Source organism: Tursiops truncatus, chromosome 4, assembly GCF_011762595.2.
Source record: "Tursiops truncatus isolate mTurTru1 chromosome 4, mTurTru1.mat.Y, whole genome shotgun sequence".
NCBI lineage: Eukaryota > Metazoa > Chordata > Mammalia > Artiodactyla > Delphinidae > Tursiops > Tursiops truncatus.
Window position 1 is genome coordinate 24,998,184 of NC_047037.1, and position 27,177 is coordinate 25,025,360.

At 35.4% G+C, this 27,177-nt stretch overlaps 1 protein-coding gene across 5 annotated transcripts in view; it reads left to right on the forward strand.

The window, feature by feature from the left end:
* The window catches only part of XRN1 (5'-3' exoribonuclease 1), a 101,301-nt gene that overhangs the window by 37,776 nt on the left and 36,348 nt on the right, over positions 1-27,177 (forward strand). For all 5 annotated transcript variants that reach the window (XM_073803738.1, XM_073803736.1, XM_073803737.1 and 2 more), the window contains 9 exons: positions 1,672-1,775; positions 4,190-4,321; positions 7,031-7,193; positions 7,894-8,007; positions 10,348-10,446; positions 12,869-12,984; positions 13,498-13,644; positions 19,431-19,520; positions 19,909-20,044. In XM_073803738.1, coding sequence (XP_073659839.1) covers positions 1,672-1,775; positions 4,190-4,321; positions 7,031-7,193; positions 7,894-8,007; positions 10,348-10,446; positions 12,869-12,984; positions 13,498-13,644; positions 19,431-19,520; positions 19,909-20,044 — 1,101 coding nt within the window. The remainder of the gene's footprint in view (positions 1-1,671; positions 1,776-4,189; positions 4,322-7,030; positions 7,194-7,893; positions 8,008-10,347; positions 10,447-12,868; positions 12,985-13,497; positions 13,645-19,430; positions 19,521-19,908; positions 20,045-27,177) is intronic.

Sequence of the window (27,177 nt, forward strand, 5' to 3'; positions counted from 1 at the left end):
GATACCAAAATCTGTGGATGCTCAAGTCTCTTATATAAAATGGTGTAATATTTGCATATGACCTACACACATCCTGCCTTATACTTTAGATCATCTCTTTTACTTATAATACTTAATACAATATAAATAATTGTAAATACAATGTAAATGCTATGTAAATAGTTGCCAGCATTTGTTGAAACTTTCTGGAGTTTTTTCTTTTTGTTTTTTTAAATATTCTCCATCAGTAGTTGGTTTAATCTGCAGATGTGGAACCCATGGATACAGAGGGCCAACTGTGCAGTGTTTTATAGTTTAAAAAAGCTTTTGTGTATATTATTTTATCCTTAAATAAATATTGTGAGGTAGATGTTATAACTTCTTCTCATAAAAGAAAACTGAGACTCAGTGGGATTAAAGGATTTGCCTAAGAGTCCATAGCTGAAGAGAGGCAGAACCCAATTTTGGACCCATAGTTTCTAACTTGAAATAAGTCTAGTGTTCTATTTAATTATACCAACCACAAACTGAAATGAATTACATATTTTAGATTCTGTTTTATGCTATCTGATTATTTGATATGAAATAATAATAGCCCTTTTCTAGACATCTATGCTGTTCTTTTCACTTTTCTCAGTTTCCATGAGAAAAATAAGCTGATAATCATGAGAATAATAGAATCATAGAATTTTACAACTGGATGGAATTTTGTGAGGCAGCTAATCCAGCTCATTAATTTTACAAATTAAAAAACTTAAATGGAGATTGGGAAAGGGACATTCACTCAGCTAGTTAGCAGCAGAACTAAGAACCTAGGTTTCTTGCTGAACATTATTTCTACTAATGTTGGCTATTATTGTGAACAGTAATACTCACATTATAGGTCAGTGTTCTTCTGTTTGATTTTACTGAAACCTGTTTTCTCGCCAAGTAATTTCATTTAGGATTAAAATCAGTGGGCCATCCTTCACTAATAACTGCCAGTGCTGCTGAACAAATGAGGAGGCAAGCTTCCTAGTGTTGAGATGTTTATACTGCAGAAAATTACTTTTAAGTTGGTCATAGTTCCCTTCTAATAAGAAGAGATTGGCAGAGGGGAAGGTAAAGTTGGTAAACTTATACAGATTCATAATAAATTAAAGAATAAAGAAAGGCAGATAAGTAAAAACAACTGAAAAAAAAATTTTTTTTAAGAAGGAAGACTTCTCTGGTGGTCCAGTGGTTAAGACTCCACGCTTCCACTGCAGGGGGCTAGGGTTCAGTCCCTGGTCAGGGAACTAAGATCCTGCATGCCACATGACATGGCCAAAAAAAATTTTTAAATAAAAATAAATAAACTTAAAGGAAAGGGAAAAAATCTAAAAGAACAGGAATCCTGGAAAATGTACTAGAAAGACAGAGAGTAGTTGGCAATAAAGGCACAACTTAGAGAAGAGAAATTTTAAAAATTGAATTCAAGTGGATGGAATAATTAAGTGGGAATAAAGCTGAGAAGAGCAGTTACTAATAGGGAATAATTGGCCTGAGCCATCAAATAATATTTTATATCTGTTTTAATTATTAAGGCATGGTTTTTATAGATTTTAAGTACACTGTTATAAACACAAGCCAGTTTTAATTATTTAATTTTGCCTCTGTAAAATTCTCTCTTGGACCTAAAACATGAATGAACTTTTCTGTTTTTACTTTAAGAGTGTAGAAAATATAGCTTCATCAGTGCTTGGGAAGTCTCTCTTTGTTAATTGGCCTCATCTTGAAGAAGCTAGAGTTGTTGGTGTATCAGATGGAGAAACTAAGTAAGATTTTATTTATAATTTTTAAAGTTTATATGTGCTTTGCTATTTGTTGGCTTTTATTCATACATTTTAACTGATATAATATTTGTAAAATATTTACACACTATAGTGAAAATGAAAGTCCTCTAATCATACCACTCCAGGTTCAACCACTATTGACAGTTTATTGTACATACCTTGAGATGCATATTTTTTATTAGTATTTTATTTTATTTTTTAAATTAAATTTTATTGGAGTATAGTTGCTTTATAATGTTGAGATGCATATTTTAGATGCATATATTATTTTTTCCCTTTTGCCTTCTTTTCCTTTCAATAGCTTGGAGGTTCTATATCCTAATTCTTTTCTACCAGTTATCATTATATAAATTAACAAATATATTTCTTTCTGACAAGAATAAATAGCATATGTAACCTTACCTTTTCCATGCCTTTCCCAGGTTTCATTTAAATAATATATTAAAAAACACGTATCTTCTATTCTAAAAATAATTTCTTAACATTTTATTCAAGTTCACAATCATTTTATCAGTGATTATTTAGACAAGCTATTCTTTGTCATCTTTTACTTGGTCTGATATCTTGTTCTTTTGTTATTTTTCATGTCTAGAACTTTCTAAAGTAATTTTTTTTTCGGAGAAAATGTGAGGATGTTAATGTTTTCTGAGTTATTACATATCCAAAAGGTTTTTTTGGTTGTTTTTCTCATGCATAGGTTTAGAGTTAGAGGCCTAATCCTTTTTCCTTAGGTCTCTGCAAACGTATCTCAGTTGTGTTTTGTTGCGTAATTTTGTTGATGAGAAGTCAGTACCAGTATGAACTGGTATTGAACATTCTTTTTTAATCATCAAAATTCAGTTCCCCTGCCTTTTTGATGAAGTCCAGTTATCAGTTTTTAGTTTTATGGATCGTGCTTTTGGTCTAAGAACTCTTGACCTAGCCCTAGGTCCCAAAGAAGATTTTCTCCAAAAAGTTTTATAGTTTTACCTTCTCCTTTTACATTTAAATCCATGATCCATTTTGAATTAATTTTTATATAAGGTATGAGGTTTGGGTCAAGTTTCATATGTTTACCTATGAATATTGAATTAACTCGAGTACTATTTGTTGAAAAAACTCCCCTTCCTCCATTAGTTTGCTTTTACACCTATGTCAAAAATAAGTTGAGCATATTTGTATGGGTCTACTTGTGGGTTCTCTGTGTTGTTGCATTTGCCTCTATGTCTATTTTTATGCCTACACCACATTGTCTTGTTACTGTAGCTATGTAGTAAGTCTTAACCTTAGGTAGAGCGATTCCTTCCTTTTTTTTTTTTTCAAAATTGTTTTAACTATTTTTGGTCCTTTGCCTTTCTATATATAGTTTAGAATAATTTTTTTTATATTTATAAAAATCTTTGAGAAATTTTGATAGGAATTGTACTAAACTTATAATTTGTGGAGATTTGACATCTTTACTATGTTGAGTCTTCTGATCCAAATGGATAAATGAAGCTCCATTTATCTCTCCATTTATTTTAATCTTTGATTTCTTTTATCACTATTTTGTTTCCTCAGCATACTGAACCTGTATATGTTTTGTTAGATTTATACCTACCTAAGTATTTAAAACTTTTTGGAGCAACTATAGATAGTATTATGTTTTCAATTTCAGTTTCCCCAGCCAGTATATAGAAATGTAATTGATTTCTGTATGTTGATTTTATATCCTAGGACCTGGCTAAACTTACTTCCCTGCCTTTTTTCTTAAAGTCCAAGCCAGTTATTTTTTAGAATTCTGAATTTACCTAGTTGTTTCCTCTTAGTGTCATTTAAGTTGGTCCTCCATCCCACATGTTTCCTGTAAACTGGGAGTTAGGTATAGTGGCTTGATTAGAATCAAGTTAAACTTTTTTAGCAAAACTACTTTATTGGGGCTTCCCTGGTGGCGCAATGCTTGAGAGTCCACCTGCCGATGCAGGGGACACGGGTTCGTGCCTCGGTCCGGGAAGATCCCACATGCCGCGGAGCGGCTAGGCCTGTGAGCCATGGCCGCTGAGCCTGCGCGTCCGGAGCCTGTGCTCCTCAACGGGAGAGGCCACAACAGTGAGAGGCCCGCGTACCCAAAAAAAAAAAAAAAAAAAAAACTACTTTATTGAATTTGAGAGTATTAATTCTTTAAAATTTTATATTTTTATTATGTATTTAGTTTAATTTCTTATAGAGAAAGAATAATAATTTGTTTTAAATTTTGATTAAAATTTTTTACAAGTGTTTGTTCTGAAATTCATATTACAGTTTTTAAAAAGGAGGCTTTTTGTTTTTTGGGTTTTTGCCATTATACCATGTAGAAATCTTTTCACTTTGAAGACTCACACTACTAGAACTCTATATTAAACCACAAATTTGCGGGTAATATAATTTTAATTTTTAAGGTTTTACTTGGAAGAACCTGCAGGAACACAGAAGCTTTATTTGGGAAGAACTGCACCACCCTCTAAAGTGGTCCATCTTGGAGACAAAGAACAATCTAACTGGACAAAAGAAGTACAAGGAATTTCAGAATAGTGAGTGTCATAAATAGTATTTAATGTCATTGAACTAGAATGTGGTGGTCTAATGTACTTATTTTTTAACTTATTTTCCACTTAGTGTGATTACTCTGAATACTGACTGCATCTTCATTTTATGGTCTAAAAAAGTAATGAGTTCTAATTTAAAATAAAATCTGGTTAGCAGCAGTTAGAGCCTTGCCCAGTTTGTCACTAAAATACTTCATGATGTACAAAAAAAAAAGACAAGACATAATCGCTTACACTAGGAATACACAGTTCATAAGTTGCCTGAATTTGAGAGTTAATTTCACTAACCATAAGGCCATTGAATTTCTTGGCCACATGTAACTAATAAAAATAGGAGGGCATACTCTCCTTTGTTCTTCACCCTTCCCTCCTCCCTACTCCCCTCCTCCCTACACCCAAGTCCCTTATGCTCTGAATTCAGAAATGCAAGGTCTATACCAGCTAAGTAAAGAAGAAGCTAACCCTCCTTGGAATGCTAATTTTCAGGGTGTTTTGTGTCCCATGATCCCACCCTAACAGTACCTCTCCTTTTTCATCCAAACACTAGAATTCCCTAAACCAAAACAGAATAATAGAAACTGGCAGTGGCACGTGAAATGGTGTTATAAATGTATATCAGTCAGCCATCCTGTTCATACTGTAGTAGCATCCATTGATAAATGGGAACTCAAGGAGACACCTCTTCTACAATTATAGGAGCTAATACCAGGCCATAATATCCTTATTCAAAGATGATTAAACAGGAAATATGTAAAAAGACCATGAAAAGCTATCCAACATAAAAGGAGATGAACACAGCTGTCAGGGGGAGAAGAGCATTTTTGGCCTCCCAATAGTGTAAGTTAGATACCCCTGTCATAGCTCACATCATTCTGAATTTTCTTTTATCGCATATAAATAGAATCATAATAATAAATTTATGAATGTGGTTACTTTAAGACTCTTTTCATAGATAGTAGGCTCCATAAGGGTAGGGAACATATCTGGTTTTTTCACCATAATTTTAATTTAGCTATATAAAATATATGTATATATAATAATGTTATTTAACTATATATAGTGTATATTATATAATACATATATTTTTGTATAAACACATATACGAAAATAAAATTATGATTTCTATAATGAGCTCAGTAGATGGTCTGAATAGTAATATGGGCATACTGAAAAGTGAATCAGTGGGCTAAAAGATCAAGCTAAGGAATTTCTTCAGCACATAGTACACAAAGAGATGAAAATAGTATAGTCAGAATTTCTGATATGTAGCTGAGAGGAGTTCTAGAAAGAGGAAATGGAAAGGAGACAAGAAAATATCCCTCAGGTGAAGAATGATTGCATCTTCATATCAGGAATCAGCACACTTTTTCTGTAAAGGCCAAATACTAAATACTTTAGGCTTTGTAGACTTTACAGTTTTTGTCACAACTTCTCAACTCTGTTGTTATATCACAAAAGCAGCCATAGATATTAAATAAATGATTGACTGTGTTCCAGTAAATTTTATTTATAAGAATAGGAGGCAGTCTGGATTTAGCCCGTTACCATAGTTTGCCAACCCCTACTTTAGACTGAAAAGGCTCACTGAATGCCCCTCCCTGTCAATCTCTATTTTCTCTTTCTGGATTTACCTATTCTGGATGTTTCATATAAATAGAGTCACATAATATGTGACCTTTTGTGTCTGGCTTCTTTTACTTAGCATGTTTAGGGGGTTCATACATATTGTAGTATATGTCAATACTTACTTCTTTTTATGGCCAAATATTTCATTGTATGGATATACCACCTTTTGTTCGTGCATTCATCTGTTGGACATATGGCTTCTTTCCACCTTTTTGCTATTGTGAATAGTGCTGTTATGAGCATAGGTCTATAAATATTTGTTTGATTACTTGTTTCCAGTTCTTTGGTTACATACTTAGGAGTGGAATTGCCAGGCTGTTTGGCAGTTCTCTGTTTAACTTTCTGAGGAACTGTGAAACTGTTTTCCACAGTGGCTGCACTGTTTTACATTCCCATCAGCAGTATACAAGTGTTCCAGTCTCTCCACATCCTTTCCAACACTTTTCTTTTTTTTTTTTTTTGGCTGCATTGGGTCTTTGTTGCTATATGTGGGCTTTCTCTAGTTGTGGCGAGTGGAGGCCCCTCTTCATTGCAGTGCACGGGCTTCTCATTGTGGTGGCTTCTCTTGGTGCAGAGCACGGGCTCTAGGCGCACAGGCTTCAGTAGTTGTGGCACACGGGCTCAATAGTTGTGGCTCACGGGCTCTAGAGCGCAGGCTCAGTAGTTGTGGCACATGGGCTTAGTTGCTCCACAGCATGTGGGATCTTCCCAGACCAGGGCTTAAACCCGTGTCCCCAGCACTGGCAGGCTGATTCTTAACCACTGCGCCACCAGGGAAGTCCCACAGCGCTTCTTGTTTTCAGTTTTTTGTTATAGCCAGCCTAGTGGGTATGAAACACAGGAGTTTCTTACAACTCTATGAGTTCTTATTTAATCTTACAGACTTTGGGAAAGGTAGCCACAGGATAATGCAAAAAGTCTTAAGTTAGGTACTCAGAACTGCTAGCATATTTATTTAAAGTTTATTTAAGCATTTGATTATGAGTTGGTAGTTTGAATGATGATTATCATCTTAGAATATATGCACACTCATACACATCTATATTTATTTTTTATTTTTTCTTTGAGCTACCTGAGAAGAAAAGGAATAATAATAAATGAAACATCTGCAGTTGTATATGGTCAGTTACTCACAGGTCGTAAATACCAAGTAAATCAAAATGGTGAAGTCCGTCTAGAGAAACAGTGGTCAAAACAAGTTCTTCCCTTTGTTTATCAAACTATTGTCCAAGTAAGTCTCCTTCAGGTCTCAATTCTATCTTAATGTACACTGTTGCACACTGTATAAAGAAAACACTATATCATATTAATATGCAGCAATATATAATAGATATTATTATTTAATGTAATTTGCAAAATACTGTAGTGTTTAAAAGGAGTATAACACGCTCAGACACTCATTCTGTGTATGGTTAGGAAACTTTTCTTTTGTATTTATTTATTATTCTCACAAAAAGTTTGCTTTAAATAAATTAGTAAATACAAAAAGCATTTGCTTTTGTGTTTGTGATCTTAGATGTTGTAAGGGGGCAAATTTTTTTAAATGCATGTAGTGATCATGTAATTTGGGGGAAGCAGTATAGCATAGTGATTAAGAGTACTGACTGAGTTGACTTCTTAGCCATATGACCTTGGGCAAGATCACCTTTCTGTGCTTTAGTTTCCTCATCTATAAAGTGGGGCTAGTAATGGTCTCTGCCACAGAGGGTTGTCTTCAGGATGAAATGAACTAATAAATATGTAAATTACCTAGAAGAGTGTCTGGCATATAAGGAGATAATAAATTTTAGATTCTGGTATTGTTATGTAGAAAATCTTTACATTTGACATTTGTAGACAGCATAGTCATAATCCCATAGGAAAAAATCTTGATATGCAGTCTATAGAAATTTTGACTGTAACGATTCACTTTTATATTTCATTATACATAGGACATCCGAGCTTTTGACTCCCGTTTCTCCAATATTAAAACATTGGATGACTTGTTTCCTCCTAGAAGTATGGTCTTTATGCTGGGAACACCCTATTATGGATGCACTGGAGAAGTTAGTACCTGTTATTATTACTATTAAATTTCTTTATGGTTTCAAGTTAATACAGTTATTTAACTTCTCTTCATTTAGGCATAAAATAAAATGTAATACTGAAGGGGGAAAAAAGAAAGAGTTCATTCATCTAATTTATAAACACAATATTTGGCTATATATCTTTAGTGTTGAGCACACTGAGATCAGGAGGTGGTGGAAGAAGAATTCAGATTCTAATCTCTTTTTTCATAGGTTTATTTATTGTAGTACGGATGAAGCAATTCTGAAATTATTTTCAATGTATTATTGGGTTGATGAATTGATAAATGTGTTGATGTTTTGGGGAACTCCAGCTCTCACATGGGAAAAGGTACTTGTAAGTATAGAACAGGAGAAAGCAAGAAAGGACCTGTGGGAACAGATTAGAATTGGAGGTATTAATGTGAACTCATGATTGCTAAAATACTTTATACGTGTGTATGTGTATGTATATAGGCACATGTATATGGGTATATTTATGTATGTTTGTAGATAATATGAATGCATATGTGCCTATACGTACATATATTTTCTAGCCCTATTTGCTCATAAGGATTGGAAGCAAAGATACCCTGGTAGCATGTAACACTCTGATCTTGATCTCTAACACCGTATCCCACAAAAAGGAACTGGCCTTCTCAGAGAAATGGCTGATTACAGGGCTGAGGCAGAATAAGTACACGATGAGCCTAGAACTACTAGTTATGCGGGAAAGCAAGGAAGTACTCACAAGAATGATGTGAGCATATGTGGTACACAGGTACCAGGTTGAAGAGGCTCCTACCGGCCAAATCTGGGACTGTTTAAGTACCAAAGTAATTGAGTACATATTGAATTATAAACCATCAGGGGCGGGGAATAGGAATGCATGATTCCATAGTGATAATAAATAGGTAAATAAATGGAGAAAGGAAAGACTTTTGCCTATATTATCATGTCAGGGATAATTGTGGAGGGAATGAGGGAGTTGGAAAACCATCATTTAACAAGCATAATGATTCAGATTGAATCAGGCAACAATCATCATTGGAAGCTAAATCTAAGGGGAATTTTTGATCAGGAGCAAGATATTTTCATGGTCTTAGAAAGTGTCTCCCCACAGATTGTTTATTTAGTTGCAAGGAAAACAAAAAACTATAACTGTACAGTAAAGAAATTGAGCAACATCTTGATTGTGTGATCAAAATTAAAAAATAGTGAGGAACAGATGAACATCATGTACCTCCAGATGGGGTACTCTACAAAGGACACATCCTCTGTGCACTATTCTGGCTGAGAATATGTAACATTAACCTAATCACGAGAAACACTAGACAAATCCCAAATGTAGAAATGTTTTTAAAAAGTCAGGGTAGGGGACTTCCCTGGTGGCGCAGTGGTTGAGAGTCTGCTTGCCAATGCAGGGGACACGGGTTCGTGCCCCGGTCCGGGAGGATCCCACGTGCCGCGGAGCGGCTGGGCCCGTGAGCTATGGCCGCTGGGCCTGCGCGTCCGGAGCCTGTGCTCCTCAATGAGAGAGGCCACAACAGTGAGAGGCCCGCATATCGCAAAAAAAAAAAAAAAAAAAAAAAAAAAAAAGTCAGGGTAGAGAGGGAGGAATGAACTGTATTCTTCAAAATGTCAGTGTATGAAAGACAAAGGCTCTGGATATATTAAAAGAGGCTAAAGAGATATGACAACTAAATGCAATATCTGATCCTAGCCTGATCCTGTAGTAGAGGGAGTAAAGAGTTTTCTATAAATATAGGTCACTTTTAGGTCAACTGACAAAACTGGTGTATGGACAGTGGATTAGATAAAAGTATTGTGTTGTAAATTTATGTATTTAATAACTGTACTGTGGTAATATAATAAAATATCCTCTTCTTAGGAAATATGCACCAAAATATTTAGGGATAATGGACATGATATATATAATATACCCTCAGAAAGTTTCAAAAAATAATTATGTGTATGTAAATACACACATAGAGCACAAATGTTAAATGGAGTTAAATGTCGATAATAGGTGAATCTGGGTAAATGTTCTTTGACTTGTTTTATTTTTGCAACTTTTTGGTAGTTTGAAGTTATTTGCAAATTAAAGTTAATTTTTTTTAAAAGGCTGGTTAACAACTGGTTAAAGCAGGGTACAATGACTCAAATTTATAAGCACATCCACTTACAAATTCGAAGAAAATGTCCACTATCTACTTTTATTGTGTTACTGTATTTCAGAAATACTAAACACTACTCAAATAAGTAGAAAAACAAGTAAATAAAATGTAGTGAAAGAGACTAAAACATACTGTGATTTTTTTTTTTTTTTTCCCCTCCAAGGTTCAGGATTCAGGGGATGTGATTACAGAAGGCAGGATTCGTGTGATTTTCAGTATTCCATGTGAACCCAATCTTGATGCTTTAATACAAAACCAGCATGTGAGTACTATAGTCCGTGTGATTTAATTTAGAATTGATTACCTTTAAAAATGTTAGAAAGATATTTTTGGTACCTCCTTTGAATTATTGCAAATATTTTATTTAACACTGATTAAATTCTCTCACAGTTGTATCTAGTATTAGTTAAAAATAAGTGGAATCTGTGCTCAAAACTTCATGCAAATCTTTGGGGGAAAAACTGCTGAGATCCCACTATTAATCTATAATGGTTGTTGTTAATGGTTGTTGGTAGTGTGGCTTGTGGGATCTTAGTTCCATGACCAAGGATTGAACCCAGGCCCTCAGGAGTGAGAGCCCGGAGTCCTAACCAGTGGACTGCCAGGGAATTCCCAGTGGCACATTGATTAGCATACCCTCTGGGAATAGACTTGGGTTTTTTTAAACCTTTCGTAATTAATCAAGGTCTGCATTTTTAGTTACAAGTAACAAATGACCTTCTTGCAAAGGTTATATGTCTCTACTCAGCTAAAGATGAACAGTCCCTAGAGAAAATTGGGAAACTGCACTTAAGTTCATGGCACCCTTTTATTTTTCTCTGTTAAAGTAAGGGGATAATCCCGATATCTATCATTTGTTTTTATTGATTGATTAGATAATTAACTTGACTGAAATTAATTCACATTCAGCCAGCCATTGCTACTTATATTTTATTTTTGCTAGTAGTAAAAATCTAAAACTTCATTTCCTGTGAAATGCGTTTAAGGCATTAGGCATCAGCATACCCGTGAGGAACCTTTATGGAAAGCAGAGAAGTCCCTAAAATCTTGCCATCAGGTCTCTTTTGGAGAAATAATTCAGAAGGCATAGTCAGGAAATCAGGAGAGTGGCCCTTTAGATGAAGAAGCTGGAACTCTGTTTGGGAGTCAGTGGAGGCAGAAGAACTTGTTGCTTCATCCCTGGCTTTTTTTAGATCTGACAGAGCCTACCCAATTCTAAGGGTACAGTGTTGCTAGGCATGCCTTCTCCAGTATACTTTCTTTCTCTTTACATATTTTCTTTATCTTTTACTCAAGCCTTCTTTCTCTACTTTTTATTTTATAATTTCTAGGATATTTGTGGTGATTTAATTAACTTTAACTATACCATAATCCAATATTTTTCAAAAGGAGTACTAATTGTATTTTGAGCAGGACTACTGTGTATTAAATAGGACTGCCCTGTATATGGCAAGACAATTGGCATCTTGGTGCCTGGACACTAAGTGTTCTTAACCTGTGTCAATTATTGTAACTGAATATGCCTCAACACATTTTCAGATACTTATTAGAAAAGTGGTACTACCTGTGATAGAGAACTATTGCCTTAATTCTTCCTTTATATTCTGAAATTATTTCTATATCTGATAATATTTTTGATTGTGTTGCATTCTTTACTAGCATATTAATGTATTTTAATAGTGACTTTATGTACCAGGTGACTAAAAAAATTTATCCATTTAGGGGTCATTGTAGACATGATCATTAAAAAAATAATCGTGGAAAATAATTCCTTACCATTCTCTGTAAATTTTGCTTTGCTGATGATAAAAATCCTTACATTCCCATGAAATAAGAATATAAAATATTTGTATAATTTATTAAATATAGTATATTTATTATATTTATATATTCATTTACATGAACATAGTATATGAAATCCATATAAGATAAGTATGTATTATTATTATTACATACATAATGTTAGGAGTATATGGTAGCTTACCATAGTTGGTACTGGATTTGTGAGTAATTTACTTCCTGGTTAAAAATTGTATGATCTGGTAATTTTTTTTTTAATTTGACTGTCTTCATAGTTTCTTCCCATAAGTACACAAATAAAGGTTACATTTCATTGACTGAATTATATTAACAATGTATTAATTATGAGCCTATTCATACTTATTTTCATATGATAAATGATTTGGGGAAACAAATATTACTTATATCTATATATGAAGGACACTCAGTTTTGCTCAGTAGCAACTATTTTGATGACATACTCATGTTTTAATTCAATGTAATAATTATCAGGACCTCAATTTTTCCCAGGTATTTTACCAGGTCCTTCTTAGAACATGAAAATTAATTTTTTAAAAATCGTTCTCGCCTACAGAGTTTGCCGTCTAATACTTACTGTAGAGTTCATTTCTTGAGGCAGTTTCACAAACTGTATGTTTCCTCCCCCTTTCATTCATCCTTGGGAATTCTGTTCTTTAAGGAGAGAGAGGAGCAGAAATATTCTGCCTATAAATCCTTTAACAAAAAGCAGGGTGGGGGGTAATAGGTCACTTACTTTTGAGAATCCTTACATTGCCACAATCCAAAATGTTAGTGATGTCTTATCTCCAGATTTTAAAGGTAAAGAAATGCTGCTTTAATGCTTTGTGTTTCCATAATTGACCTTTTTGTTTTTATATTTAAAGAAATATTCTATAAAGTACAACCCAGGATATGTGTTGGCCAGTCGCCTTGGAGTGAGTGGATACCTTGTTTCAAGGTTTACAGGAAGTATTTTTATTGGAAGAGGATCTAGGAGAAAGTAAGTTTATGTTAGAGAAATTTACTTAAAGTGGCAGAAAAAAATTAAATAATAAAGATAAAATGGTTAATATTTCAGTATTTATTTTCTCTTATTAATTGCTCTGAATTTTCTTTAAAAATTATGCATAGATTCCTCTGATGGTGATCTTTTATCTAAATGGCACATGCTTTAGGTGTTTGGAAAGACAGTTCTTATTTTTAGCAGCTAACAAATTGAACCTTGAAAAAAGGTATCAGATGGTGTGTGTGAATCTCAATTATATATTTCCCTACATTTCCTTATTTCATTCTCCTCTCAATTACATAATCTATTTGTATGCTTTGTTGACTTGGGTTTTGAAGCCTTTCCTCTAGTTTTTCCACTACTGCTACTTTGGAAATAACCATGATAACTAAAATGTAGAAAACCAATCAAGACTAAACTTTTCTAAAAATTGAAAGCAAAGCTTTTTATTCTTTGAACAAAATTTTAAAACTTTTGTGTGTATGTGTGTGTGTGGTTTAAATTCAGCCCTCATGGAGACCATAAAGCAAATGTGGGTTTGAATCTCAAATTCAACAAAAAAAATGAGGAGGTACCTGGATATACTAAGAAAGTTGGAAGTGAATGGATGTATTCATCTGCAGCAGAACAACTTCTTGCAGAGTACTTGGAGAGGTAAGTGCCTAGCAAGATCCTGCTAGGCATCCAACAATGTAGGAATGTGATAACTATTTTGCCTTGCTGATAAGAAAAATGTTTCCTTTAGTAAAATGTGACATATGTTAATATAAACTTAATTTAGTGTCATGAAGCATCATAGCCACTAGTTACAATAGAGTAGAAAAATACTGTACTTATATTATTCAAAATTAAAAAGGAAGGTGAGAATTGGCCTCCTTTTAATTAAAAATTTCCTTAACTTACTATCTTAAGTTATTCACTACTCTGCATGTCTGTGTCAGTAGTAAGAGGATTGGTATGGATAAACAAAACAACTCTTGGCGTAGTGAATTTTCTTAAAACTCCAGCTGGACAATAGATTACTATCCTAGAATCACTGAATTTAATTGCTGAAATAAATAGTCTAAGAAGTCAACAAGTCTCAGCTCCTCCTTATAAAACTGAGAAATCTGAGTACCAAGATTTACTGAATTAGTGTCAACGATTCATAGGAAATGCTGTACTTCTGGTTAGCAATTGAATGTTCTGTCCATTGTTCCACTGGTTTCTAACCTTCTTATATTTGAGGATCCCTGTATTAGTTTCCTAGAGTTGCCTTAACAAAATACCACAAACTGGTTGGCTTAAAACGACAGAAATTTATTGTCTCACAGTTCTGAACACCAGAGTCCAAAATCAAGATGTTGATAGGGCCATGCCTCCCCTGAAGGTGCTAGGGAAGGACCTGTTCCATACCTGTCTCCTAGCTTCCTGTAGCCTCACGAGTTTTGTTCCTTAGCCTATAGATGCATCACCCCAATCTTCCATCTTCACATGGTTCTCTCCTTATGTGTCTTCATATCATCTTTTTCTAAAATTTTATTGGAGTATAGTTGATTTACAATGTTGTGTTAGTTTCAGGTGTACAGCAAAGTTACTCAGTTATACGTATACATATATTCATTCATTTTTAGATTATTTTCTCTTACGGGTTATCACAGAATATTGAATAGAGTTCCCTGTGCTATACAGTATGTCCTTGTTGGTTATCTATCTTATATAAGTAGTGTGTGTATGTTCATCCCAAGCTCCTGATTTATCCCTCCCTGCCACATTTCCCCTTTGGTAACCATAAGTTTGTTTTGGATACCTGTAAGTCTGTTTCTGTTTTGTAAATACGTACATTTGTATCATTTTTTTGAAAATTAGATTCCACATATGAGTGATATATATTTGTCTTTGTCTGACTTGCTTCACTTAGTATGATAATCTCTAGGTCCATCCATGTTGCTGCAAATGACATTATTTCATTCTTTTTTATAGCTGAGTAATATTTGATTGCACATACGTACCACATCTTTATCCATTTCTCTGTTGATGACATTTAGGTTGCTTCCATGTCTTGGCTATTGTAAATAATAGTACTGCAATGAACATTGGGGTGTATGTGTCTTTTCGGATTATGGTTTTCTCCAGATATATGCCCAGGAGTGGGATTGCTGGATCATATGGTAGTACTGTTTTTAGTTTTTTAAGGAACCTCTATACTCTTCTCCATAGTTGTTGTTCCAATTCACATTCCCACCAACAGTGTAAGAGGGTTCCCTTTTCTCCACACCCTGTCCAGTGTTTACTGTTTGTGGAATTTTTGCTGATGGCCATTCTGACCCATGTGAGGTAATACCTCATTCTAGTTTTGATTTACATTTCTCTGATAATTAGCGATTTGAGCATCTTTTCATGTGCTTTTTGGACATCTTTATGTCTTCTTTGGAAAAATATCTATTTAGATCTGCCCATTTTTTGATTGGGTTGCTTATTTTTTTGATATAGAGCTGCATGAACTGTTTGTGTATTTTGGAGATTAACCCCTTGTCAGTCGCTTCATTTGCAAATATTTTCTCCCATTCTAAGGGTTGTCTTCTCATTTTGTTTATGGTTTCCTTTGCTGCATATCATCTTTCCTTTGTTTCTGTCTGTGTCCAAATTTCCCCTTTTTATAAGGACACCAGTCATATTGGATTAGGGCCTATCCTAATGACATTTTAGTTTGATTACTTCTTTTAAAATCCTATTTCAAAATAAAGTCAGATTCTGAGGTACTAGGAGTTGGGACTTCAGTTATGTCTTATGTTGGGGTGGGCGTGGGGGAGACACATTTCAACTGCATATTACCATCTAAAAATTTAGATAATTTCTTCTATTTACCTCCATGTTTCCTTAAAAATGTCATATTTAGACTGCTTTTTCTTGATTTTTCAACTTGACATATGCATTGATTTCATGCCATGAATGATGAAGCTTTAGCTTTCTTTTACCAGCCCCGCTTCCCATTCCCTTACCTCCCTACACACATGAACACATTTCCCCTCTCATTATAGTTTTATCACAATTTTTTAAATTAAATCTGTTCTTAAGGTTTAGTCGATTAAGGTAAATGTAAATGGTCACCTCTGGATCTTGTAGAGTATTGCATTTCCTTTCTTGTACACATTTTTGTTCTTTTCTGTGTTGTTTATTCATTTGTTTCTTATCTATGTTCACGTAACCAAAGCGGCCCCAAACTCTGTGCCATAGCTGGAAAACTTAATACAGTCAAACAGGTCATGTGACCTCTCAGTTCCATTTTCTTCTTGTATACTTCCTCTTAAAACTGTCTTTCTTCCTGCTTCAGTGTGAACTAATTGCTCTCCTGGGCTGTTGTACAGCTTTCATTCAAGTTTCTCTTTACTCTCATCCTAGGAATTCCCTTCACCATTCTTCTGCATAGGATTCCTTTATTTCCGGGCTTTCATGCTTTATTCCTTCTGATTTATGTCTCCATTTTGATGGAGCACTTATGCCAGTGGCTTCCTGAGAAAGCTTACATGTCTGGAAATTTCTTTAAACCTCCCTGATACTTGGTTGATAGCTCGCCTGGGTCTAGAATCCTAGATTGCAGATTATTTTCCTTCAGAATTTGAAAAGCGCTGCTCCATTCTCCTGTTTCCTTTGCTGTCAAGAAGTCTTGTGTTATTCTGATTCTTAATCTTTGTGCATGATCTGTTTTTCATTTTCTGAAACCTTTTTAGAATCTTCCCTTTACCAATACTATTTTAATAATGTGAAGATGTGTGCCTTGGAATGGGTCTTTTTTCTTTCATTTTGCTGTTCAGCCCTTTCAAACTTGAAACTGATGCCCTTCCATTCTGAGAAACTTTATTGTATTATTTCTTTGATAATTTCCTCCTCACCATTTTGTTGTTGTCATTCTCTCTTTCTAGGACTCTTTTTTTTTTTTTTTTTTTTTTTTTTGTGGTACACGGGCTTCTCACTGCTGTGGCCTCTCCTGTTGTGGAGCACAGGCTCCGGATGCTCAGGCTCAGCGGCCATGGCCCACGGGCCCAGCCGCTCTGCGGCATGTGGGATCTTCCTGGACCGCGGCACGAACCCGCATCCCCTGCATCGGCAGGCGGACTCTCAACCACTGCGCCACCATGGAAGCCCTAGGACTCCTTTTGATAGATGTTAGACCTTCTGGATTAATTCTCCTAATTTTCTTATCTCTTTTCATCCGTTTTCTGTATTATACTCCTGTTCTACTCTGTGGGAGATTTCTTCAGCTTTAACTTATTTTTTATTTAATCATTTTTAATTTCTAGAAGTGTTTCCTTATTCTCTGGCATTCCTTTTTTTGTAGCATCTTGTTCTTATAATGAATGAAATATCTTCTTTTATTTCTCTGAAGATAGTAATCTAGATTTTCTTCTATTCTTAATACTTTCTGTTTACTACAAATTGCTTTTATTTTTCCTTTTCTGTTTGATTTGATCTCTGTTTTCATGTTAAAGTTTTTTTTTTTTTTGGTCTTGTGGTTCATATTTTCTATTCAGTGATTAAAGAGGTGACTGGATGGGCTTCCCTGGTGGTGCAGTGGTTGAGAGTCTCCCTGCTGATGCAGGGGGCACGGCTTCATGCCCCGGTCTGGGAAGATCCCACATGCCGTGGAGCGGCTGGGCCCATGAGCCATGGCCGCTGAGCCTGCACGTCCGGAGCCTGTGCTCCGCAACGGGAGAGGCCACAACAGTGAGAGGCCCACGTACCGCAAAAAAAAAAAAAAAAAAAAAATGCTGACTGGAAATTTAATGTGCTTCAGTGAGGCTTCTCTGGTGGGACTTGGCTGTTGCAGCAGAGCATCTCCAAATATCACTACCTATATGTATATCTTTTCTCTTGAGCTGGGTAGTTTTCCCAGAAAGGTATTCTGCAGCCTTTTTCTTGGAGGACAGATATGGAGAACAAAACTGACTTCCAGTGTTCTGGAAATTAACCAGAGTAAGGGGGTCTCATTACATAGTGGATACTGTGGTACACACCCAGATGTCTCTTCACGACTCAGGACCTACTCCCTGGGCAGCAGGAATGCTGCTGTCTCACAGCCCTCAGCAGTGAGCGCTCTTCAGGAATTGCCCGACAGAAGAGAACTGCCTCACCTAAAGTTATGTCCCTTTCCCACAACAGCCACACATCCAATACCTCATCAACAAGAAGATGTAAAGGCTCAGCCAACCTGATTGCCCCAGTTCAGGATAAGTCTGAGGAGCCATCCTACTTTGAGATCTCTATGCTACTGGCCAAGGAGTTCATTAAGATTGAACCACAGCCCAACTTCTCCCTGAGCCCAATTCCCCTTCCTTCTTTCCCTTCCACAGGTGTTATTTCCACAGAACACACTAATAAACTTTTTCCATGTTTATCTCCATCTCAGAGTCTGCTTCTTAAAGATGTTATACTTCCTAGCCTGCTTCCTAGTGGCATGTTGTATAGTAATATTTTCACTGATCCCCTGTTTTCAGTAGGGCACCTATCCTCTCTTCCTCATGCCCCACCCATCCAGTTTCCTGTGCCTGGATTACCCAAGGCTCGAGCAGCCCCCATTTAGCCTCTCTGAAAGTAAACTACATGATTTACGCTGAGGTGGAGGTGACTGCCTAACTACTTATTATACAAAATTTTCAACTAAAAGCCTGTTAAACCCACCCCATACTGCAGCATCAAAATGTATGGAGCCCATATCTCCTGAGCTTTTGCAGACTTTCACAGTTTACATCAACTTGCTTCTTGTTGACTTCCCACTCTGTTGACTTAGGGTACAGCTTATTCCTATCTGTCACGTCAGTTCATACATATCTATTCAGTTTTCAGTTTCTAAAATTTTGTTAACTCAGCATGTACTATCAGATTCTCTGCTTCTCTCTTCATCTGTCTTTATAGGTCCATGCCCTTTTTTCTACTTTACTATTCTTTTAGCAGGCTGGGAAGGGAGCAGAAATAAGCACATGTGTTCAGTCTGCTATGTGTATTTGAAAGTACTACAGTACACTGTTAGAGAACAATGGAATTTTGAGGAATATCAGAAGAAACTTTTAGTGGATTTTCATTTGCTCTTTTGTGGAGTGCTCTAGCTTTATTGTGAAAACTAGAAAATGAACCTGTATACATTATTTTTGTCCATTTATCACCTGTCATTATAGTCTAAGAGGGATAGAGTCAGTAATTGAATCATCATAGTTTCAATTATAAAAATTTCAATTATAAAAATCATAGTTTAATTATACTTAAGAATTGAATCATTTCTCCCTCATCTTTTTTTGAGGACCTATGAATACTTTCAATCTTTTGGTCTCTATCCCTTATATGTTTACATAATTAGTCCTCAGTATATTTAATATATCCCCTTAGGATCCAGAAATTTGATAGGAAGTTTATATGAAATTAGCCATATTTTTAAAAGCAGTATTTTTGTTTGTTTGTTCGGCTAGAGCTCCAGAACTGTTTAGTTATATAGCCAAAAATAGCCAAGAGGATGTGTTCTATGAAGACGACATTTGGCCTGGAGAAAATGAGAATGGGTAAGCAAAATTTATGAGATTTATTGCCGCATAGTTCAACTTAGTGGTTCTACTGAAGGGTAGTAGTTAGTTTATCAAGAATTTATATTACTCTTGGGGGGAGGGTTTTGTATTGTTTTGTTCTTGCTTTATGATCTTAATATAATTTTTTATTTCATTTAATCAGTAAAGTACTTTTAAACTAATTTTTGTGTTTCATTATAATTACTGAGAAATAACATGTCCATGTTTATATTGGATTCATAATTAGCCCCAATTAAGTGGTGTGATTGAGTATATATTTGATATCTTTTATAATTCGTAGCCCTCAGAAAGTTCATATCAGGCCTTTTATATAAACCCTCAGAAAGTTTCAATTAATGTGAAAAAATTATTGTTTTTAATATAGTGCTGAGAAAGTTCAAGAAATTATTACTTGGCTAAAGGGACATCCTGTCAGTACTTTGTCTCGTTCTTCTTGTGATTTACAAATTCTGGATGCAGCTATTGTTGAGAAAATTGAAGAAGAAGTTGAAAAGTGCAAGGTACTAATTTTCAATAACGAAGATTACTGATGAGATTTGAAGTTAAATGAACTATATGTTATCCTACAAATAATTTATTTGTATTTCAATCATATAAAACATATACTTAGTGATTCTAAATTATGTCAAAATATTCTGTAATTTAAAAAAATATTCCAGCCTTTTCCAGTGTCCATTAAGTTTGTCTAAATAAATATAAATGCCCATCTTTTTTCTTTTGGCCGCACCCTGTGGCATGTGGGATCTTAGTTCCCCGACCAGGGATCGAACCCATGCCCCTTGCATTGGGAGCATGGAGTCTTAACCACTGGAACACCAGGGAAGTCCCTAAAGCCATAGCATTTAAATTTTATGTCCTTGTAGTGTTTCTAATTTTAAGAATTAATATTTTCTGAGTCTAGTCAATAGAAAGTTTGTGATTGAGAAATAAGGTTAATTCCCTATTCTTTCCTATTCTAAGTTCTTTAAAAGATACAGTTCATCTTTTTATAGAACATAAAAATTATATTTATTTCACTTTTATTTCCCACTGATAAACTCATTCAGTTACTAAGTATTTTTGAAATCCCACTTAAACTATCCTTTTTTTATGTCTTGATTTTAAAAAGCAGTAACCTGTGTAGGCTTAACTGTTTTATCTGTTTTGATTCCCAATCTTGATGCAATAGAAAATGGGTTAATTTGATTCCTTTTTTTAACTTACAATTTTATTTTTCATATATTTGCCTTTTTATTAAAATGATGTTGCTTTCCTAACACAGTGCTCTCTTGTTTGAACTAATAGCAGAGTAAGTTAAGAACTGGTCTCTCACGTCATTTTCCCCCATCCCTCTTTCAGTATTTAAAACCTTAGGCAAGATAGTTAACCTTTCCATGCCTCCATTTCCTGATTGGTAAAATAAGAATAAAATAGTCCTCATATAGTCCTCAAAAGAATTAACTGAGTTAATACATATAAACTCCTAATAATGCCTAGCTATTATTAATGCTTAATAATACTTAGCTATTATTATTTGAATTCTCTTATCACATGCTCAAGAGCTATGAATTCGGTCTGGAAAACCACCACTAGATGACTCTTTAAGAAAAAATGTAAGGCTCAGAGCCAAGAGTTTGATATTTTGAAAGGTTAATGATATTCAGCTGAGGATAGAAAGCCTGCATTTCTTTTTAATTGTCTTTCAATGTAAAGTCTATTTGTCCAGTATGGTTTTTGAAATGAGTTTTCCACTTAACAAAAGTTTATAGCTTTAAGCCCTCAATTTTTATTTGAACCCATTTGGATGCAGAGCTTTCTAAAATGTTTTACACATTCTCCCCTTACTTTGCAAACTGAAGATACACATACAAAGTTGTAGTCCATTATTTTGATTACAACATTTTTAAAATGTATGTACATATAGATAAGACAGGACTTTTTTATTAAACCTGTTAATGAGTCAAGGAGGAGCAGTTATGAGTGACTTTTTTTTTCCCCTTTTCAGTGTTATAATGTTATTAGGGTAATAAAGAAAAGAAGGAGAAAAAACTAAAAAATGAACATAACATTCTGAATATAATTTAAACTTTTCTTTTTAATGCTGGGTCATCATTAAAAGTATTCCTAGTTTTCTTATTGACAGTGGTTCCCAAACTCAGCTAATTATCAAAATTACTGGAGGAGCTTTTTAAAAAACGTGCATTCTGGATTCCACCCTCAGAGCAGTACTTCTTGAACTTTGCAAATGAATCACTGGGGGATCTTGATAAAATACAGATTCTGATTCAGTAGCTCTAGGATGAGCAGCTCTTGATATTCTGCATTTCTACCAAGCTCCCAGGTGATCACACTTTCAGTAGTCATTCCCCAGAACTTCTCATTTTAGTAGCTGTGGGTTGGGGCCTATAGTGAAAATGCCCTAGTCTATTAATTTGCCTAATGAGTCAGGTTTGAATGCCATATTTTCTAATCAATGCTGTAATTATAGTAATAATGCCTAGGGATGTGTTAGATCATATGGGTTGTTTTTTCATATGCAATCCTCCAGGCACAGTTCTTGTGTCTGCTTTTTTAAATTACTTTAAATCTTTTCTCATATTCTTTTTTCTTGCTATTGTCAGTAGGCACCAGTTGTACTCTATCAGTACTTCTAGTCTGCTATGCCCTGGAAACATAGACACCTTGTCAGTAAGACCTTCGCTTTTCACCCTATTTAAAATTTCAGTCTCTCCCCACACTGCTGATCCCCCTTCTCTGCTTTATATTCCTCTATGCTTTTTATCTTCAAACATGCTATTTTTTTCCCTTAGTTTGTTTCTTGTATGTCTCCCGCAACTAGAATAGAAGAACAGTTCGCTGTTCTATCTCCAGTACCTAAATCAATAAATGGCACATAAATAGAACTCAGTAAATATTTATTGATAGATAGAAATGAAATATCTCTATAATAAAAGAAAATAGACTCTGTTTAAAGGCTGGAGCATTTTACTGTATATAAATACAAGAACTCTATAGTACATGGACTCTGTAGCTTAGGGCTGTTTTGTGCCCTTTTGTACTTATGTCCATAAGCTATAGTCTAAAAATAGGTGACTATCATTACAAGTAAACTGCTGCCATTTTTCCTACCAGATAAGAATTCACTTTTTGAAAATATTTAATGTAAATCATAGTAATGGATTGCAATGGTTATAAAGTATTCTCACTTTTTTTTTTACACAGTATATTTTTCCCTGTTAATTTTTTTAATAGATCTTTATTGGAGTATAATTGCTTCACAATACTATGTTTCTGTTGTACACCAAAGTGAATCAGCCATATGCATACATATGTCCCCATATCCCCTCCCTCTTGAGCCTCCCTCGCATCCTCCCTATTCCACCCCTCTAGGTCATCGCAAAGCACCGAGCTGATCTCCCTGTGCTATGCTGCTGCTTCCCACTATCTAACTATTTTACATTCGGTAGTGTATATATTGTCAATGCTACTCTCACTTCACCCCAGCTTCCCCCTCCCACCCTGTGTCCTCAAGTCCATTCTCTATGTCTACATCTGTATTCCTGCCCTGCAACTAGGTTCATCCATACCATTTTTTTTTTCTAGATTCCATATATATGCGTTAGCATACGGTATTTGTTTTTCTCTTTCTGACTTACTTCACTCTATTGACAGACTCTGGGTCCATCCACCTCACTACAAATAACTCAATTTTGTTTCTTTTCATGGCTGAGTAATATTCCATTGTATACATGTGTCACATCTTTTCTTTTATAAAGTGAAAGGTGTTTTTTTTAAAATTAATTTATTTTATTTTTGGCTGCATTGGGTCTCTGTTGGGACATGGGCTTTTCTCTAGTTGCAGTGAGCGGGGGCTACTCTTCATTGTGGTGTGCATTGTGGTGCGGTGGCTTCTCTTGCTGCGGAGCACGGGCTCTAGGCATGTGGGAGGCACGTGGGCTCAGTAGTTGTGGCTCACGGGGTCTAGAGCGCAGGCTCAGTAGTTGTGACGCACAGGCTTAGTTGCTCCGCGGCATGTGAGATCTTCCCGGGCCAGGGCTCGAACCCGTGTCCCCTGCATTGGCAGGCGGATTCTTAACCGCTGTGCCACCAGTGAAACCCACCACATCTTCTTTATCCATTCATCTGTCAGTGGATATTTAGGTTGCTTCCATGTCCTGGCTATTGTAAATAGAGCTGCAATGAACATTTTGGTACATGACTCTTTTTGAATTATGGTTTTCTCAGGGTATATGCCCAGTAGTGGGATTCCTGGGTCATATGATAGTTCTATTTTTAGTTTTTTGGTTTTTATTTTTTTGCGGTACGTGGGCCTCTCACTGTTGTGGCCTCTCCCATTGCGGAGCACAGGCTCCAGATGCACAGGCTCAGCGGCCATGGCTCACAGACCCAGCCACTCCGCGGCATGTGGGATCTTCCCGGACCGGGGCACGAACCCGTGTCCCCTGCATCGGCAGGCGGACTCTCAACCACTGTGCCACCAGGGAAGCCCTCTATTTTTAGTTTTTTAAGGAACATCCATATGGTTCTCCATAGTGGTTGTATCAATGTACCTTCCCACCAACAGTGCAGGAGGGTACCCTTTTCACCACACCCTTTCCAGCATTTATTGTTTCTACATTTTTTGATAACTGCCATTCTGACTGGTGTGACATGATACCTCATTGTAGTTTTGATTTGCATCTCTCTAATAATTAGTGATGTTGAGCATCTTTTCACGTGGCTCTTGGCCATCTGTATGTCTTCCTTGGTGAAATGTCTGTTTAGGTCTTCTGCCCATTTTTTAATTGGATTGTTTTTTTGTTATTGAGCTCCATGAGCTGTTTGTATATTTTGGACATTAATCCTTTGTCTATTGTTTCATTTGCAAGTATTTTCTCCCATTCTGAGGGTTGTCTTTTTGTCTTGTTTATGGTTTGCTTTGCTGTGCAAAAGCTTTTAAGTTTAATTAAGTCCCATTTACTTATTTTTGTTTTTATTTCCATTACTCTAGGAGGTGGATCAAAAGAGATCTTGCTGTGGTTTATATCGAAGCATATTTTTCCTATGTTTTCCTCTAAGAGTTTTATATTGTCTGGTCTTACATTTAGGTCTTTAAACCATTTGGAGTTTATTTTTGTGTATGGTGTTAGGGAGTGTTCTAGTCTAGTTCTTTCACATGTAGCTGTGCAGTTTTCCCAGCACCACTTATTGAAGAGGCTATTTTTTCTCCATTGAATGTTTTTGCCTCCTTTGTCATAAATTAGGTGACCATATGTGCGTGGGTTTATCTCTGGGCTTTCTATCCTGTACCATTGCTCTATATTTCTGTTTTTGTACCAGTACCATATTGTCTTGATTACTGTACCTTTGTGGTATATAGTTTGAGGTCAGGGAGCCTGATTCCTCCAACTCTGTTTTTCTGTCTCAAGATTGCTTTGGCTGTTCGGGGTCTTTTGTGTTTCCATACGAATTGTAAAATTCTCTGTTCTAATTCTGTGAAGAATGCCATTGGTAGTTTGATAGGGATTGCGTTGAATCTGTAGATAGCTTTGGGTAGTATAGTTATTTTCACAATATTGATTCTTGCAATTGAAGAACATGGTATATTTCTCCATCTATTTATGTCATCTTTGATTTCTTTCATCAGTGTTTTATAGTTTTCTGAGTACAACTCTTACACCTCCTTAGGCAGGTTTATTCCTAGGTATTTTATTCTTTTTTTTGTGATGGTAAATGGTATTGTTTCCTTAATTTCTCTTTCTGATTTTTTGTTGTTGGTGTATAGGAATGCTAGAGATTTCTGTGCATTAATTTTGTATCCTGCAACCTTACCAAATTCATTGATTAGTTCTAGTAGTAGTTTTCTGGTGGCATCTTTAGGATTTTCTATGTACAGTATCATGTCATCTGCAAACAATGACAGTTTGACTTCTTCTTTTCCAATTTGTATTCTTTTTATTTCTTTTTCTTCTCTAATTGTCGTGGCTAGGATTTCCAAAACTGTGTTGAATAAGAGTGGCGAGAGTGGACATCCTTCTTTGTCCCTGATCTTAGTGGAAATGCTTTCAGTTTTTCACCATTGAGCATGATGCTTGCTGTGGGTTTGTCATATATGGCCTTTATTATGTTGAGGTAGGTTCCCTCTATGCCAATTTTCTGGAGAGATTTTATCATAAATCGGTGTTGAATTTTGTCAAAAGCTTTTTCTGCATCTGTTGAGATGATCATATGGTTTTTATTCCTTAATTTGTTAATGTGGTGTACCACATTGACTGATTTGCATATATTGAAGAATCCTTGCATCCCTGGGATAAATCCCACTTGACCATGGTGTATGATCCTTTTAATGTGTTGTTGAATTCTGTTTGCTAGTATTTTGTTCAGGATTTTTGCATCTATGTTCATCAGTGTATTCATCTATAATTTTCTTTTTTTGTGATATCTTTTTCTGGTATTGATATCAGGGTGATGGTGGCTTCGTAGAATGAATTTGGGAGTGTTTCTCCCTCTGCAATTTTTTGGAAGAGTTTGAGAAGGATCAATGTTAGCTCTTCTCTAAATGTTTGATGGAATTTGCCTGTGAAGCCATCTGGTCCTGGACTTTTGTTTGTTGGAAGATTTTTAATTAGGGTTTCAATTTCAGTGCTTGTGATTGGTCTGTTTATATTTTCTAATTCTTCCTGGTTTAGTCTTGGAAAATTGTACCTTTCCAAGAATTTGTCCATTTCTTCGTGGTTGTCCATTTTATTGGCATATAGTTGTTTGTAGTAGTCTCTTATAATCCTTTGTATTTCTGCGGTGTCAGTTTTGATTTCTCCCTTTGCATTTCTAATTTTACTGATTTGTATCCTCTCCCTTTTTTTCTTGATGAGTCTGGCTAAGGGCTTATCAATTTTGTTTATCTTCTCAAAGAACGAACTTTTAGTTTTATTGATCTTTGCTATTGTTTTCTTCATTTCTATTTCATTTATTTCTGCTCAGATTTTTATGATTTCTTTCCTTCTACTGACTTTGGGTTTTCTTTATTCTTCTTTCTGTAATTGTTTTCAGTGTAAGTTTAGATTGTTTATTTGAGATTTTTCTTGTTTCTTGAGGTGAGATTGAATTGCTATAAACTTCCCTCTTGGAACTGCTTTTGCTGCATCCCATAGGTTTTGGGTCGTCGTGTTTTCATTGTCATTTGTTTCTATGTATTTTTTTATTTCTTCTTTGATTTCTTTAGTGATCTCTTGGTTATTTAGTAATGCACTGTTTAGCCTCCATGTTATTTGTGTTTTTTACAGTTTTTTTCCTGTAATTGATTTCCAGTCTCATAACGTTGTGGTCAGAAAAGATGCTTGATACGATTTCAATTTTCTTAAATTTTCTGGGGCTTGATTTGTGACCCAAGATGTGATCTATCCTGAAGAATGTTCCATGTGCACTTGAGAAGAAAGTGTATTCTGCCACTTTTGGGTGGAATGCTCTATAAATATCAATTAAATCTACCTGGTCTATTGTGTTATTGAAAACTTGTGTTTCCTTATTTATTTTCTGTTTGTATGATCTTTCCATTGGTGTAAGCGGGGTGTTAAAGTCCCCTACTATTGTGTTACTGTCGATTTCTCCTTTTGTGGTTGTTAGCATTTGCCTTATGTATTGAGGTGCTCCTATG